The following is a 13,824-nucleotide window of genomic DNA, read 5'->3' on the forward strand; positions in this document are numbered from 1 at the left end:
TTTACTAAGTGAAGGTGGAAGGAAAATAGGGTGCCTATCGTGTAGCAGAAAGAAGATGCACAGGTAAAAACTAAGTTCACTGTAACCCTGAGTAACCTGAAGTGAGGTGACTGGTGTTAGGGTCTTCTGTATTGTGGTCACTTGGGTGCTGACTTGGGTGCTGATTTCCTTTCTGTGCTAGTTAGTAAAATCTTTTTATTTATGGTTTGATTTATCATTTGGTAGTAGAATTCATATACCGTATATCTAGCCAAATCTTAGATTTGTGGAAGCATATTATTGTATTTGTGTACATCTTTTTCTGGCATATTGAAGCAGAAGTCATAATATAAAGTTATTTGTGTCATTCCTAAATTGTCAGCCATGGTCTCCCCCACACCTTCTTGATCATGATACACAACTTGGCAGATATTTCAGAGTTTAGTCTTGTTTAAATGTAAACATGAAACCATGGTTTTCTGTTCTGTGAATGTCTCACAGCAAGCCTGGGCATTCAGTCCTTCTTTCTTGTGATAGGGAGGAAGGCATTGAGAGCTTTTGCATTTGAATAAGTGACCCTTCCCCATTACATCTGAATTTGGCAAACTATGATTAGTTAACATCATATTATGATTTCATAATCCTGGTTTGTTAACTAGTCACATTTATAACAGATTGCAGTTGATCAAATTAAGATGCAGTGGGAAATGGTGATTGGTTAAAAAATGAAAACTTTCAATCTTCTGTTGTACAAAGGATCATGGGAGCCCAAGGTTTCTGCAGTCTTGTTCCCACAACAGAAAAACCATGATTTCTCATTATGGCTGAACAGGGCCACTGTGATACTATCCTACCAGCCATGATGCAGTCATAAAATTTCACTACCTACTTTGTAATATTAGAGTCATAAAACTTTAAAGCATGCATTCTTACTACCTTTTGGTTGAGCAGTGGGCATAGGTAAAATAACAACAACAACAACAACAACAACAACAACAATAATAATTTTTTATTTGTATTCCCCCTTCCCAAATAATATGGCATGGTATACTTTGTACCAACAGAATTATGTACTGCTTACGTTTGGAGAAAGGAAAGGAGAGGGTGGTTTGGCCTTTGAGTGTCTATCCTTGGGTAACTGCTTTGTTCAAACTCATAGTTTATCTTTTCTGTAGGTCATGCTTCCTCCTGGTGCTCAACATTCTGATGATAAAGGTGCTAAAGAATCTATTCTTGATGATGATGAGTGCCCACTTCAGATATTCAGGGAATGGCCAAGTGACAAAGGTAATTTTAGTTGTTCATAATATGTAATAAAACCCAATGGTCACATACTGGCAAGGCACTGTGAGCAAGCCAGGAAGAGGAGTGGGTTATTAGCCTTAAACCTAAAACTTGTGCACTTTGTTTCTCCCCTTGAACATGGATGCGTCCCTGTTGTCTGAGGTTTGCCTCAGTGTTTGAATGATCAGGCTATTGTTTGTATGATCTTGTTAATCAGGATTTGAAACAATTGTTTGTTGACAGGCAGTCATCATGCATGAGGGGAGAAAGGAGTCATGAGCCCAAGGCTCCTCCAGGTATATTCATGAAGCACCAAACAATGGCTGATGGAAAGTCATACATTGCAGAAGTTAATCGCTTCCACTTTGCTCCTTTCTGCTCACCTGGGAGGAAACAAACCATGATCTCTGGCTTAGCATTATATTTGAACCAGGAGTTCATGGTTTGTTTTGCTCCAACAATCCATTCTTTGTACCCAAGGCTTTGTATCCACTAGTGTTGCTCAGTGAATGGTGAGGCTTCAGTCAGCAGGATGCAAAGGAAAGCAGGTTTTTTTTCTGTGGTCCTCTCTCCTGCCCCTGGGCTGCAAAGACTTGTTATTGGCTTACTGACTGTGGTTTGTTTAGAATGAAAAATCCATTTGAATATAAAATATGATCTAATGTACTCTAGAGCACTGGATTCTGGAGAACATTAATAAATTATGTTGGATAGAAAATATTATAGTTCTTTAATCCTCGTATTTAATCCTAATTTTCAATTCGATAATTACTGTTTAGGAGAGCACAGTCAAATCAGTATAGTTAATAATGTACAATTTAATATGAATTTAATTTATTTATACCTTGAGGACAGGACAGACCTCAGATGTTTTGTTTGTGGTTTTGTGTTTAGGGATACTGGTTTTTCAGTTGAAAAGGCGACCACCTGATTATGTTCCAAAGAAGTTGAAGAAACAATTTGATGGAAAGCCATTAAAGGGGAAGGAAAGAGTTGACGGGTCTGGTTATGGCTCTTCCCTTCCTCCAGAGAAGCTACCTTATCTGGTTGAACTAAGTCCCGGTAAGAATTTCTTTTACAATAATGTTCATCCATTTTTTGAATCACTTGCTTTCAGGTCAACCCTGATGGACTCTAATACTTTAGAGTTCACTATCCTCCATTTATTGTGCTTTATAAAATAGAATTGGTAGGGATGGGTTATTTTGATTGCAGTTTCCAACAAAGTTTTAAGATTTCTGGATCTTTAGTCAAAGGTAATTTTGGATAAGTTGGATAAAGCAACTTCATCAGTTTTTGAAGCGAGAAGAGGCTTTGCTTGATAAAGTCATCCATGAAATCACTGAGGTAACAAAAAAAAAACACATAACAGTAAAGAAAATAACAGACTTATATTTCAATATTCCATTAGAATAAAACTTCATAGATTTTCATTTTTGAAGTGTTTTGTTTCAGATTGTATACATAGGTACCACATTAAAGATAAATGTGTATGAAGATAGATTTGCACCACGGAAAAAAGTTTGCACAAGGAATCACAGAGTGCTGTAATAAGTAGCTTCTGTGTTGGATCTCAGGCTTCTGCTTCCGTAACAACATCTTTTGGCTTTTGTTTCACATTTCTTACACAACACTTTAGTGTGAGGTATAATATTTCTGGGAGGGGTTGAGATTTTGACTCTCATGTTTTTATTGCCTGCTTAATATGTTATTGATGCTGTGCTTTTATTAATGTGGTATTTTATTATAGAGCATTTGTGTTTTTATGAGTTTTTATGATGTATTTGCCCTGAGACCAGATGAGAAACAGCAGGGCGCAAATAAGATGAATAAGTTAAACAGAATAGTCCTTCCCAGAGTGGAGTGCACCTTTTACGTAAATTTGGCCATATTTGTATCTAAACTGTTGTTTTTAGTAATGAGAGCATAGGAAGCTGCCTTATACAGTGGTACCTCCGTTTAAGAACAGTCTTGATTACAAACGATTCGGTTTACTAACTCTGCAAAACCGAAAGTAGTGTAAAGTTTGAGAACTTTACCTCGGTCTAAGAATGGAATCCGAACGGTGGAAGGGCACCGGCAGCGGGAGGCCTCGTTAGGGAAAGCGCGTCTCGGTTTCAGAACGGTTTAAGTTTAAGAACGGACTACCGGAATGGATTACCGTAAGTTTGTAAACCAAGGTACCACTGTACTTAGTCAGTCCAATGGTCAATATAGCTCAGAAATGTCTCCACTGACTGGCAACAGCTCTGCAAGGTTTCGGATAAGGAATTTCCCCCCAGTCCTACCTGGAAATGCCAGGAATTGAACCTGGGAACCTCTGCATGCAAAGCAGGTGCTCAACCACTGATGCTACAGTGCTTCTTATATATCACAGCCCTTTCTATAAGCTACTGTCCTTATTTCTCTATCTTATTTCTACCAGCTGCTCACACTGTTCTCACAGACGCTAATATCAGTCTGTGAAAGCAAATCTTCTCTAACCAGTATTTGGAAAAAATAGCTTTTAAAAGCATTTATAGGCAAATGCTTCATATTAAGGAATGCTGCAAGTTTCCCCCAGGTTTTTTAGGAATATGAACAGCCAGAGCCAGCTCCTCCACCCTTTCATTCTCACCTTTGCACCCCCACAAGTCCAAAAGCCACAAGAAGCATGGGGTTCCTTATGATCAAGGTATAAACTTATATGACCATGCTAATATAGACTTGGCAACAGATAAGTGCAGAGCGCAGAAGAGTATATGACTTACAAAGCTGATACTATTTGATTTAAGGATTTTCAGATTTAAAATTGGGGACACAAATCCAGTCTTACATTTGCAAACGTTTACTTTTGCAATGTGTAAGATAACTATTTGTCCTCAGAGGAGCTCACCCCTTATTTTAGTAATAATTGTAATAGTACTAATTGCTGATTAGAACAAGCCTTATAAGGAGGAGGGAATTCAGTGATTCATTCACAGTGTTAATGGGCAGCTACTTTTAAAGGCAGATAGTTCTGTGCATCAGGAGTGATTGATCCAGTTGCACCAAATGCAGAGATGTGGCAGAATGACTTGCTGTGGTGGAGGTAAAGCCAAAACAATGAATCCTGCAGGCATAGTGTTGACAGACTTTTCTGTGGGTGAGTAGTTTAGGTTCATGTAATTTAATTAATTCCTGTAATTTAATTAATTCCTGGTGACACAACACAGTAGTTGTTCTCTTGTGATGAACTAGTGTACAGCTTATGGCTTATTGTTGCCTGAGAGCCAGTGTTGCATCATGAATAGTGTTCTTGTTAGACCTGGGTTCACATCCTTGTTCAAGCATAAGTCTCATTGGGTAAACCTTAAAAAAGGTAAAGGGACCCCTGACCATTAAGTCCAGTCGTGGACAACTCTGGGGTTGCGGCGCTCATCTCGCTTTACAGGCCAAGGGAGCTGGCGTTTGTCCGGAGACAGTTTCCGGGTCATGTGGCCAGCATGACTAAGCCACTTCTGGCGAACCAGAGCAGTGCACAGATACGCCGTTTACCTTCCTGTCAGAGCGGTACCTATTTATCTGCTTGACCTGTGTGTTTTGAGCTGCTAGGTTGGCAGGAGCTGGGACCAAACAACGGGAGCTCACCCTGTCACGGGGATTCGAACCGCCGACCTTCTGATCAGGAAGCCCTAGGCTCAGTGGTTTAGACCACAGTGCCACCCGCGTCCCTTGCGTAAACCTTAGGCCGTCACTAATTCTTACGATTCCCTATGTCACATGATGCATGTTAAGTTAAAATGGTGCTATGTATGCTGCCCCTAGCTTGTTAACTGAGATTTCACTAAAATTATATTTCTAAATCAAGACTTTATTCTAATAACTTTCCTTGATTACTCTTGAGATCCTCTTCTGATGCCCCTCTTAAGGGGAGGGGAGGGGAGGGGAGGTGGGTGGGTGGGTGAGTGCTATTCACTGGTGTCACCCTGCATGTGGAATGCTCTCCCTAGGGAGACTTGCCTGGTTCCTATGCTGATAATTTTTCAGCACTGGAAGAAATTTTTATTTCCTTTTCAATTCTCAGTCTTATCTGTACTGTTTTGTGCTGCTTTTACTTGCTGCTTTTTGCTGTTTTATCATGTGATTTATTTGTAAGCCAGCCTGAAAATATTATCATTAAGGGTGGCATATAAATAAGCATGCCACTATATATAAACCGCAGGTGGAAAATATATTCTGGGTTTACAGTGTGGAAAACAAAGCACACAGAAATGTCTGCAGTGATGGGTCAATGGTTTTCCAGTGTAGTAATTGTGACTAGTAGACTTTTGGAGTCTCACCACCTATCAGCCATGTATGCAAATGTTCCGTTGTAGAACTGGATTCAGGTTATGCTGAAGGATGTAATCAGGAAATATTGAAACCAGCCTCTGTCATTGTAAACACATATGGTTTGGAGTTCTAGATTGTAGCTTGAATTTTATGATAATATGAAATGTGATCTTTATACTTGGAGTTATTTGTTATGTGGCTTTTGTGTCACAAGTAGAATACGGTAAATACAACAAAAGTAGTTCCACTGTTCTAATCCTTTAAGAGTATGTGTCAAGTGTATTCTGATTTTCATATAGTTTGCCTCTGCTTGGGAACCATAGGGAGCAGTTTTTTATCCTTTGAAAACAAGTTTTGCTCCAGCCTCCTGACAGTAAATATAGATTTCTTCCTAAAAGAGGATATTTTTTTCTTGTGGTTCTTTCACTATTATTCACTTTCATTTGTCTGAAATTAAGGTATGGGAGAGGAGGGTTGAGGCAGTCACAGTGTTTCCAACAAGAACTCTTCTTACCAGAAGGAATATGCAGTTTTGAATGTGCAAGATACTGAGGGCTGCTGCTTCATTTGCACTATCTTTCATATGGGGATAATACGTGTGGAGGTTTTGTACAGCAACCAGTTATCATGTGGGGTGCCCAGTTCATATACTGGCAACAAAATAAAACTTAACCTCCAGCATATGTGATAGTGCACATGATTGTATTTGCACACAGATTGCCTGGATGTAGGGAAAATATCTCACACAACAGCATATTGGGAGACTACCACTCTGCCATTTAATTCCAGCTTTACTTAATATTTGAAAGCAGAGTTGTGAGTGGACGTACCTTGGCATCATATTCTGTGCATTTGTAATGGGTATGATGGTACCCCAGTACATCCACCCATAGACAGTGAATGAATGGAAGACACAATATTTTCTAAATTAAAATGGAAGTCTTATATGAATTAAGGTTTTAGTTTGTATACAGCTAATGATGGCCTTTCCACTTTGCTTGGTGATTTTTCTGTGCTTTCTTCTAGCAGCTTGCTGCCAACTACTTAACAATCGTATTAATCCATCCACAACACCAATGTCTCTATATTCTGTGCAGTATTTAAAGTTGAAAGCGTTAAAAGCACTTCATCCTTTTAAATTGAGTAAGTGTTGTTGGCTTACAGTTTCACTCTTTCCTATCTTTTCTTTTCTCTGCCCTCCTCCGCATGTTCTGCATGGTATCTGTTCTGCTGATGCTGCCTTCACCTGGGTCCTGTGCATGTGTTTTCTAATCCCAGGGAGAAGGAATCACTTTGCCTACTTCAACTATCACACTTATGAAGGTAATGCTGTTATTTAATACTGTTCTTTCTCACTAGTCACTAAAATCTGTGCTAGCAAAAAAGGCTTTTGTCAGTTTTGAAAACAGATCTTGCATTTTTCTTCCTTAATGAACAGAAGCTCAGATCTAACCCTATTTCTAGTCTATATCTTCAGGTGTGGAGGAAAGGAATAATTCAAAGTTAAACTTTTTACAAATCCCTAGTATGCTCTAAACAATATCATCTGGGGGCCACACATATCAATATTAGTACTTCTGTAAAATTTGGGTACTCGTGTATCTAGTAGGGTCTTGTGGTGAGGGTTTGGGATCACACATCTAAGTTCAATTTCTACATGCACATGTACCATCCACTGAGATAACTGACAGTTTATAATCTGGGACTGGATAGCGTGGGCTGGATTCAGCTTCCAGGAAGCTGCCTTCTCCCAAATAGATGGATGAGCATTGTTAAAAATCCTCTGACCAAGGTTATACACATGTAGCAGCCCATTACTGCATATTCATGCAGTTGGCTTGTGGCCAATAACTTGAACAATATGCTTTACATTTCTAATTGCAATTAGAAACCTCTTTCACAAATCAGAAGATGACATTGTTTTTCTTTGACTACCTAGAGTTTTAGTTTGAACAAGCGGCAGTGTATGTGTGTCTATAGAGAATGAACACGATTTCTTTTGTAACAGTTGTTAATGAAAAATGTTTATGAATCCTTTGTTTCCCAGTTATGTTGGTAGCTAATCTGTTTTTGTTTTTTACAAAAGAGAAACAGTGGTAATATACTTAGTTAAACATGGTGTTTGAAATATAGTAGTGTAGCTTCTTCCTCTGAAATATCACCCATTTCTGTAAGTTGGCTGCCAGCTGCAGTGTTTTCATAAACTTGTTCTGTGGGCGGGGGGCAGGCGGGGAGAGAATGTATTTGTGTACCAGCAGAAAATGTAAACTCTTAGGCTTAATCTCAGTTAAAGCAGCAGACTGTTTTCTTGCTGCTACTAAGGTATTCAATCCATTATGAAGAATATTTAATGCCTGTTCTGTCAATTCTTGCTTTTTTAAACCACTTTTAAAATAATGCATGAATCCTTTTTGGTGGTACAGGAAAAGCCCTAAAGCTCTTGAGTTCTCTTAAGTAGGTCACATAATTTTATATACATCTTTATAATGTGGAATTGTCAAGAGTTGTCTGTAGTTTCCAAGATGTCATTGCATTGGCAGTTCTATTAAGCTTTAATTCATGAGTGGGCAATTTACACCCCCCCCAATATCGTTGGGCTCCCAGCTCACATTGGCTCCAACCAGCATGTCACAAATTTCCCCAGCCCTTATTTAGGTCATCTGTTCATAAGTAAAAATAACAAAGCTACTGATACAGTGGTATACCTCGGGTTAAAAACTTAATTTGTTTTGGAGGTCTGTTCTTAACCTGAAACTGTTCTTAACCTGAAGCGCCACTTTAGCTAATGGGGCCTCCTGCTGCCGCCACACCGTCGGAGCACAATTTCTGTTTAATCCTGAAGCAAAGTTCTTAACCTGAGGTAATATTTCTGGGTTAGTGGAGTCTGTAACCTGAAGCGTATGTAACCTGAAGTGTATGTAACCTGAGGTACCACTGTAGTTTTCAGTTATTGTTGAGCTAGTAAAGAGCTTGCAGTAGATAATTCCTCTTCAGGTCAGTTGTCAGGGCTATAACAGTTGTTACTTCTGGAGAGAAGGCTCATTTCTGGCTCAGCTTTTGTCCAGGGCACCTGCTATTCCTTAGCCTCTGTCTGGGAGCACAGCCTACTTTTCAAATTTTATTTATTAACAACATTTGTAGCCATAATATAAAGCCCTCAGGGAGGCTTACAATAAATAAGTAATAAAAAATTAAATGAAAAATAAAAGGAACTTGAATATAAGAAAAAAGAAACTTGTCAGAACCCCAAAGTTAGAAACGCAGATTTACAAACTGAGAAGGCCAGTGTATATAAAGGCCTAGGTGAACAGAGCAGTCTTCACCTAGTGTCAAAAAACCATAAGGATGGCACCAACTGGATGTTCCTGGGAAGGCTGTTGGATAGAGAGTGAAAGAGACAAAGGGGAACCATTATGGTAAGTGACTCTAGATCTTGTGACGTTCATCTTGTTGAGCATAGGGATGAGCTTCCCACGGCCAGACCTGCAGGACTGCTGGAGATAACAATTGGGTGCAGACAAACACATGGTCATGGTGAAGGAAATGTTCTGCTTCAATTTCATTGGGTTAATAAAATAGATTGTAGTGCTTCTTGAAAATGCAAGGCCTGCAGAAGAGGGAGCTTTTCTCTACTTCTAATGCCATCATCTAGCCTTCTTTTTTAAGTAGAATGGCCAGAGGTGATGTGCTAGTGTATGGGAGGTATGCCTCTCCCATGTCCCTCTCTAGTTTCCACTTTACTGGTTGTGCTGGGGGAAGGGGTGTATGCTTGTATGTCCAGGTTGCTGAGGAGAGGTACATCTGCTGTGTGAACAGGTCAGCCTGTGTTGCCATCAGTTCTAGGGCTGGTGTCAGGTATCTGCATGGTTGGACATTGCTTAAGGTCCACATCCCAGCAGAAAGCCCACTGGCAAGAGTCCCCTGGACCTGCTCCTTCTCTTCACCACTGCACCCTGCTTATTCAGCTGCTGCTTGCTTTTCTGCACAGTGCAGACTGAGTTCTTCTCCATTAAGACAGTTATTGTTATCTTTTACCTTTCTCTGTGGTCTACAGTGGTGCTGTAGAACCTCATGGTCTACAGAGGTTCTACTGGGTTCACAGATCTTTGGAAGGGCCTCAACAAACTAGCTAGAGTGGCAGATTCATCTGTGGATCTGCTACATGAATTTGACTGTTCCTCTTTTAAAGCCATCCATGTTGGTGACCATCACTACCTCCTGGATCGAGGAACAAGCATCGTAGTTTGGCTATGCGCTGCATGAAGAAATGCTTTTTAATCTGTCCTAAGTCTTCCAACATTCAGCTTGTTTGGATGTTAGAATCATAGAATTGTCAAGTTGGAAGGGACCCTGAGGATCATCTAGTCCAACTCCCTGCAATGCAGAAACATGCAGCTGTCCCATACGGGGATCGAACCTGCCACCTTGGAATTACCAGCACTATGCTGTACCCAACTGAGCTATCCATGAGTTATAGTTTTATGAGAGGAGAAAAACTTTTCTCCATCCATTTTCTCAGCACCATGCATTCTTTTTGTTTTTTCCCCCCATCTGTGATTCTTTTACCCCACTTCCTCCGTTCCAGACTTGCTATTCCATGCTTCCATATATTTTCTCTCTATGCTGGCAGCCAGGTTCGGCATATTGCAGTGAAATGAGGTGGTGGTTGTTTTGCCGGGGGGGTGGGGGGAGAGCACTCTGAAATTTCACTTGAAACAATTTCACTGATTTAAATTGATGGAGAGCCAATTTAGCATGATTAATTTAGTACAAACAACGTTAATAATTAAAAAGCCATGTTAATATTTTGTGTCACTTACATATCTGAAGAGTTTTCCCAATAGCTAAGAGTAGTTTAGCTGTTAAGTTTAAACAAATGCAAAGCTTTAGTTGAATGCTATTTGTACCTGAATACAAGTAAATAATTTAAGCCTCTCAGTTCATTAGCATACTCTTCTCTTATGTTATTTACCTTTTTAAGGGGGAAAAATTGAGGTCCAGAAAGCTGTTAATGTACTAATCTTATCCTACCTGAAGAGTTGTGTGCACGAATATATGTACTTCTTATAAAAAGACATTTTTTAAAAAACAAAAGTTAATTGCAACCTTTTTTGTATTTGAGTAGCACTGTGTCAATCCCAGTTGGGCAATTTGACTTATGTTGTAATCATTCATTATGCTTCTAATTAATTTTATGCAGCAGTGCATTTCTAAAATTGGAGCATTACTGTGGCAAAATATAGCACTTCGCTGTTTAGAAGCTCTTTTCCAAAGAGTGTTGTGTAACAACACATCATAGGAATGGCTTTGTTTTTCTTTACAGCATAATCTGGGGTAACCAACATGGTGCCCGCCAGATATTGTTGGACTACAGTTCTTATCAACCCAAGTCAGCATGACCAGTGGTCAGGTGGAGGACACAATGTTAGCTACCCCTTTTGTAATCTTTTGTAAGCTACCCCTTTTGTGTATATAGACTGAGCAACATACAACTGCAACATATAAGCACATAATTTAAAACATTTAAGTTAAAAGCAACAAATAACATCACAATAGCCAGCACATTGAAGCAGCAGTCAGCCTAGTAAGACCCTGCAATGCAGTATACAATGGTACCTTGGTACTTGAACGGCTTAGCTCCCGAACAAATCGGCTCCTGAAAGCTGCAAACCCGGAAGTAAGTGTTCCAGTTTGCAAACGTTTTTTGGAAGCTGAATGTCCGATGCAGCTTCTGATTGAGTGCAGGAAGCTCCTGAAGCCAATCGGAAGCTGCACCTTGGTTTTCGAACGGTTTTGGGAGTTGAACAGACTCCTAGAACGGATTAAGTTCGAGAACCCAAGGTACCACTGTAATAAGAAGAAATGACCCTCTCTGCAACAGCACCCTGTCTCTGGAATGCCCTTCCCTTAGAGGTAGGTCCAGCACCAGCACTGCTTGCTTTTTGTCGCTTGGTGAAGACACAGCTCTGTGCCCAGGCCTTTGTTGAGGGGTGAGAACTGTAATGAGCCACGCAATATGCAGCTCATTGTCACCTACTGCTGGTTGATCTCCTGTATTATAAGGGTGTTTTATGATGAATGACTTATTTCGTATTTTTGGTTATTGTTTTTCTGACGTCTTCGATGTTGTGTTGGGAACCCTCTTGTGGCATTTGGTGCTGGGGCTGCAGTGGGAAGGTGGAATGTGAAAATGTGCAAAACAACAACAAATGTGCAAAACAACAACAACCCTCCCTTTCTCCACTGTAATAATTAAATACACAGCTGGAAGAATGATTCACACACCCGACTGTCACCTAACTAGGAACTGCCTATTGAGGGATGATGAGGACCATGGCATGAACGAACCTTTCTCCCCACTTAGGCTGTTTCTTCAGTGTAAATTGTCCTCCCCCCTCATTTGCCCCAGGAAAGTTAGCATGAGCACAAATAGCAGTTATGGGGTGACTTTCATGGGTGAGGAAAAGTATGGAGAAAGGAGAGATAAACCTCCCTTTTTTCCTGTCCTGTGTCTCCAACCAGATCAGGTTGTCATTCACTGCTGTTTTTAAACAACATTTTCTTATTACATTCTCTCCTTTTAAAAAAATCTCCTGCCTCCAGCTCCTCAGTTTGTTGTCTTTTGGTTTGCTCTTCCCTCAAACAATTGCATAGCACACCACAAGCTGACAGCAGATAAAAGCTTATTATAGCCCAGCTAAATGATTTAAAAATAAATTTTTCCATCTCTCATTTTCCTTCCTGTTTCTGTCATCCCTTCACCACCAAGAGCTTGTGCAATAGCTTTTGAAAGCCTGCCACATGACCCCTGGTCTGAACATTATAGGTAGCATTCAGCTAATCTTTACTCAGAGTAGACCTGTTGAAATTACCAAACTCATGGACATTGATTTCAGTGGGTCAATTCTGAGTAAAACTTAGTTTAATAGCACCCTTATACAGTAAGGGAGCAGGGTACGTCTGGCATGTGCTACATGATAGCACAGTTATATTTGAAACCTTTTAAAAAACGGAATTGTCTCTGTTGGTTCCCACCCCTCATTTTTTTTGTACTAGTGCATACCTTGGGATTGATCCAAGCATGCTGTTATTTCCCTCTTATTGCTCAGTGAGCCTATTTTGGCTATAATGATGTTGGTGCACTGGGACTGAGTAATTCAGCATTAGAAGGAACAATGCTCCTTAGTCTTGCTCTTAGAAGTAGAAATCCTACACACCCACACACACACACAGCCCTTCCTCCAAGTACCTAAAGTGTGTACATAAAATGATATTGAACTACCTTTTATATAATCAGGTTAAACATGTTTGTTTCTCTTAAGGGAAATTCAGCATTTTTTATATTAAAAGTTCTGCTTTTAATGTAGGTTTTATCTGGGCAGATCTTTGTGATCTCTCCACTGCCTCCTGTGACTGCTTAATTAGTACATATTGTTGCTTTTGCTTATGTATTGAATGCAGCAAGAGTGAGAACTCTGCTTAATAACTGAAACAAAGTCTCATGTTGAGGCAGCTACTTGTGTAAGTGCTGCAGCAAGAATAGATCAACATAAGAGCATCTTAATATTACTTCCCTAAACTGGAATTAATCAGGATTGTTCTTAATGAATACTGCTTTACTATGTAACTATATGGTTGGTGTGAATGTTCAGTGGAATCCACTGAATGCTCAGTTGGGAAAAAGGAATTTAACATGTATGGAAAAATGCTACATCAGGGGTGGGGAACCTCTGGCCCACAGTAGCATTTGGAATGCCATGCTGTTTTCACCCAACCATCGGCTGGGATCACTGGTGGTGTCAGGCAGTGGGTGGAAGGACAGGATTTAATCTTGTATTGGCTGCACAGCATAGAGAGAAGTAAAGTATTTCTGCACAGCATATTTATCCCTTTTTCAAGGGCTTTCAGACACTGCCCCCCACCAGTTTGAGCTTCAAATGGGCATAGAGGGTGTTAAAAGCAGTGCCTTTTGCAAACAATGGCTACTTGCACACAGGCAATGCTTTCAAAAGACAGCTTTCTTTTGAAATCATTGCCTGTACATGGGATTTCTAACTTTCACAAAGGGCTCTCTCTTTCTCTCATGAGCGCGCGCGCACACACACACACACAGAGAGAGAGAGAGAGAGAGAGAGAGATATGTTTGAGCTCTGTCAAACAGGAGCATAGGGGCTGTTAGAAAGCTGCTTGCAAACAGCAGCAGGGCTTTCAAATCTTGCTGCGCTAACTTTGAAGTCCCAACAATCCTGATTTTAAAGCCAACTGTCA

At 40.1% G+C, this 13,824-nt stretch overlaps 1 protein-coding gene across 17 annotated transcripts in view; it reads left to right on the top strand.

Moving 5' to 3' along the window:
- Window positions 1–13,824, top strand: part of AFDN (afadin, adherens junction formation factor) — a 90,385-nt gene that overhangs the window by 26,970 nt on the left and 49,591 nt on the right. For 13 of the 17 annotated variants that reach the window (XM_081855784.1, XM_081855792.1, XM_081855788.1 and 10 more), the window contains exons 7-9: window positions 1,155–1,266; window positions 2,158–2,325; window positions 6,835–6,879. In XM_081855784.1, the coding sequence (XP_081711910.1) occupies window positions 1,155–1,266; window positions 2,158–2,325; window positions 6,835–6,879 (325 nt within the window). The remainder of the gene's footprint in view (window positions 1–1,154; window positions 1,267–2,157; window positions 2,326–6,834; window positions 6,880–13,824) is intronic. The other 4 variants (XM_081855779.1, XM_081855782.1, XM_081855783.1 and 1 more) reach the window with 1 other exon arrangement.

Source organism: Podarcis erhardii (genome assembly GCF_964252035.2).
Source record: "Podarcis erhardii genome assembly, chromosome: 3".
Classification (NCBI taxonomy): Eukaryota; Metazoa; Chordata; class Lepidosauria; order Squamata; family Lacertidae; genus Podarcis; species Podarcis erhardii.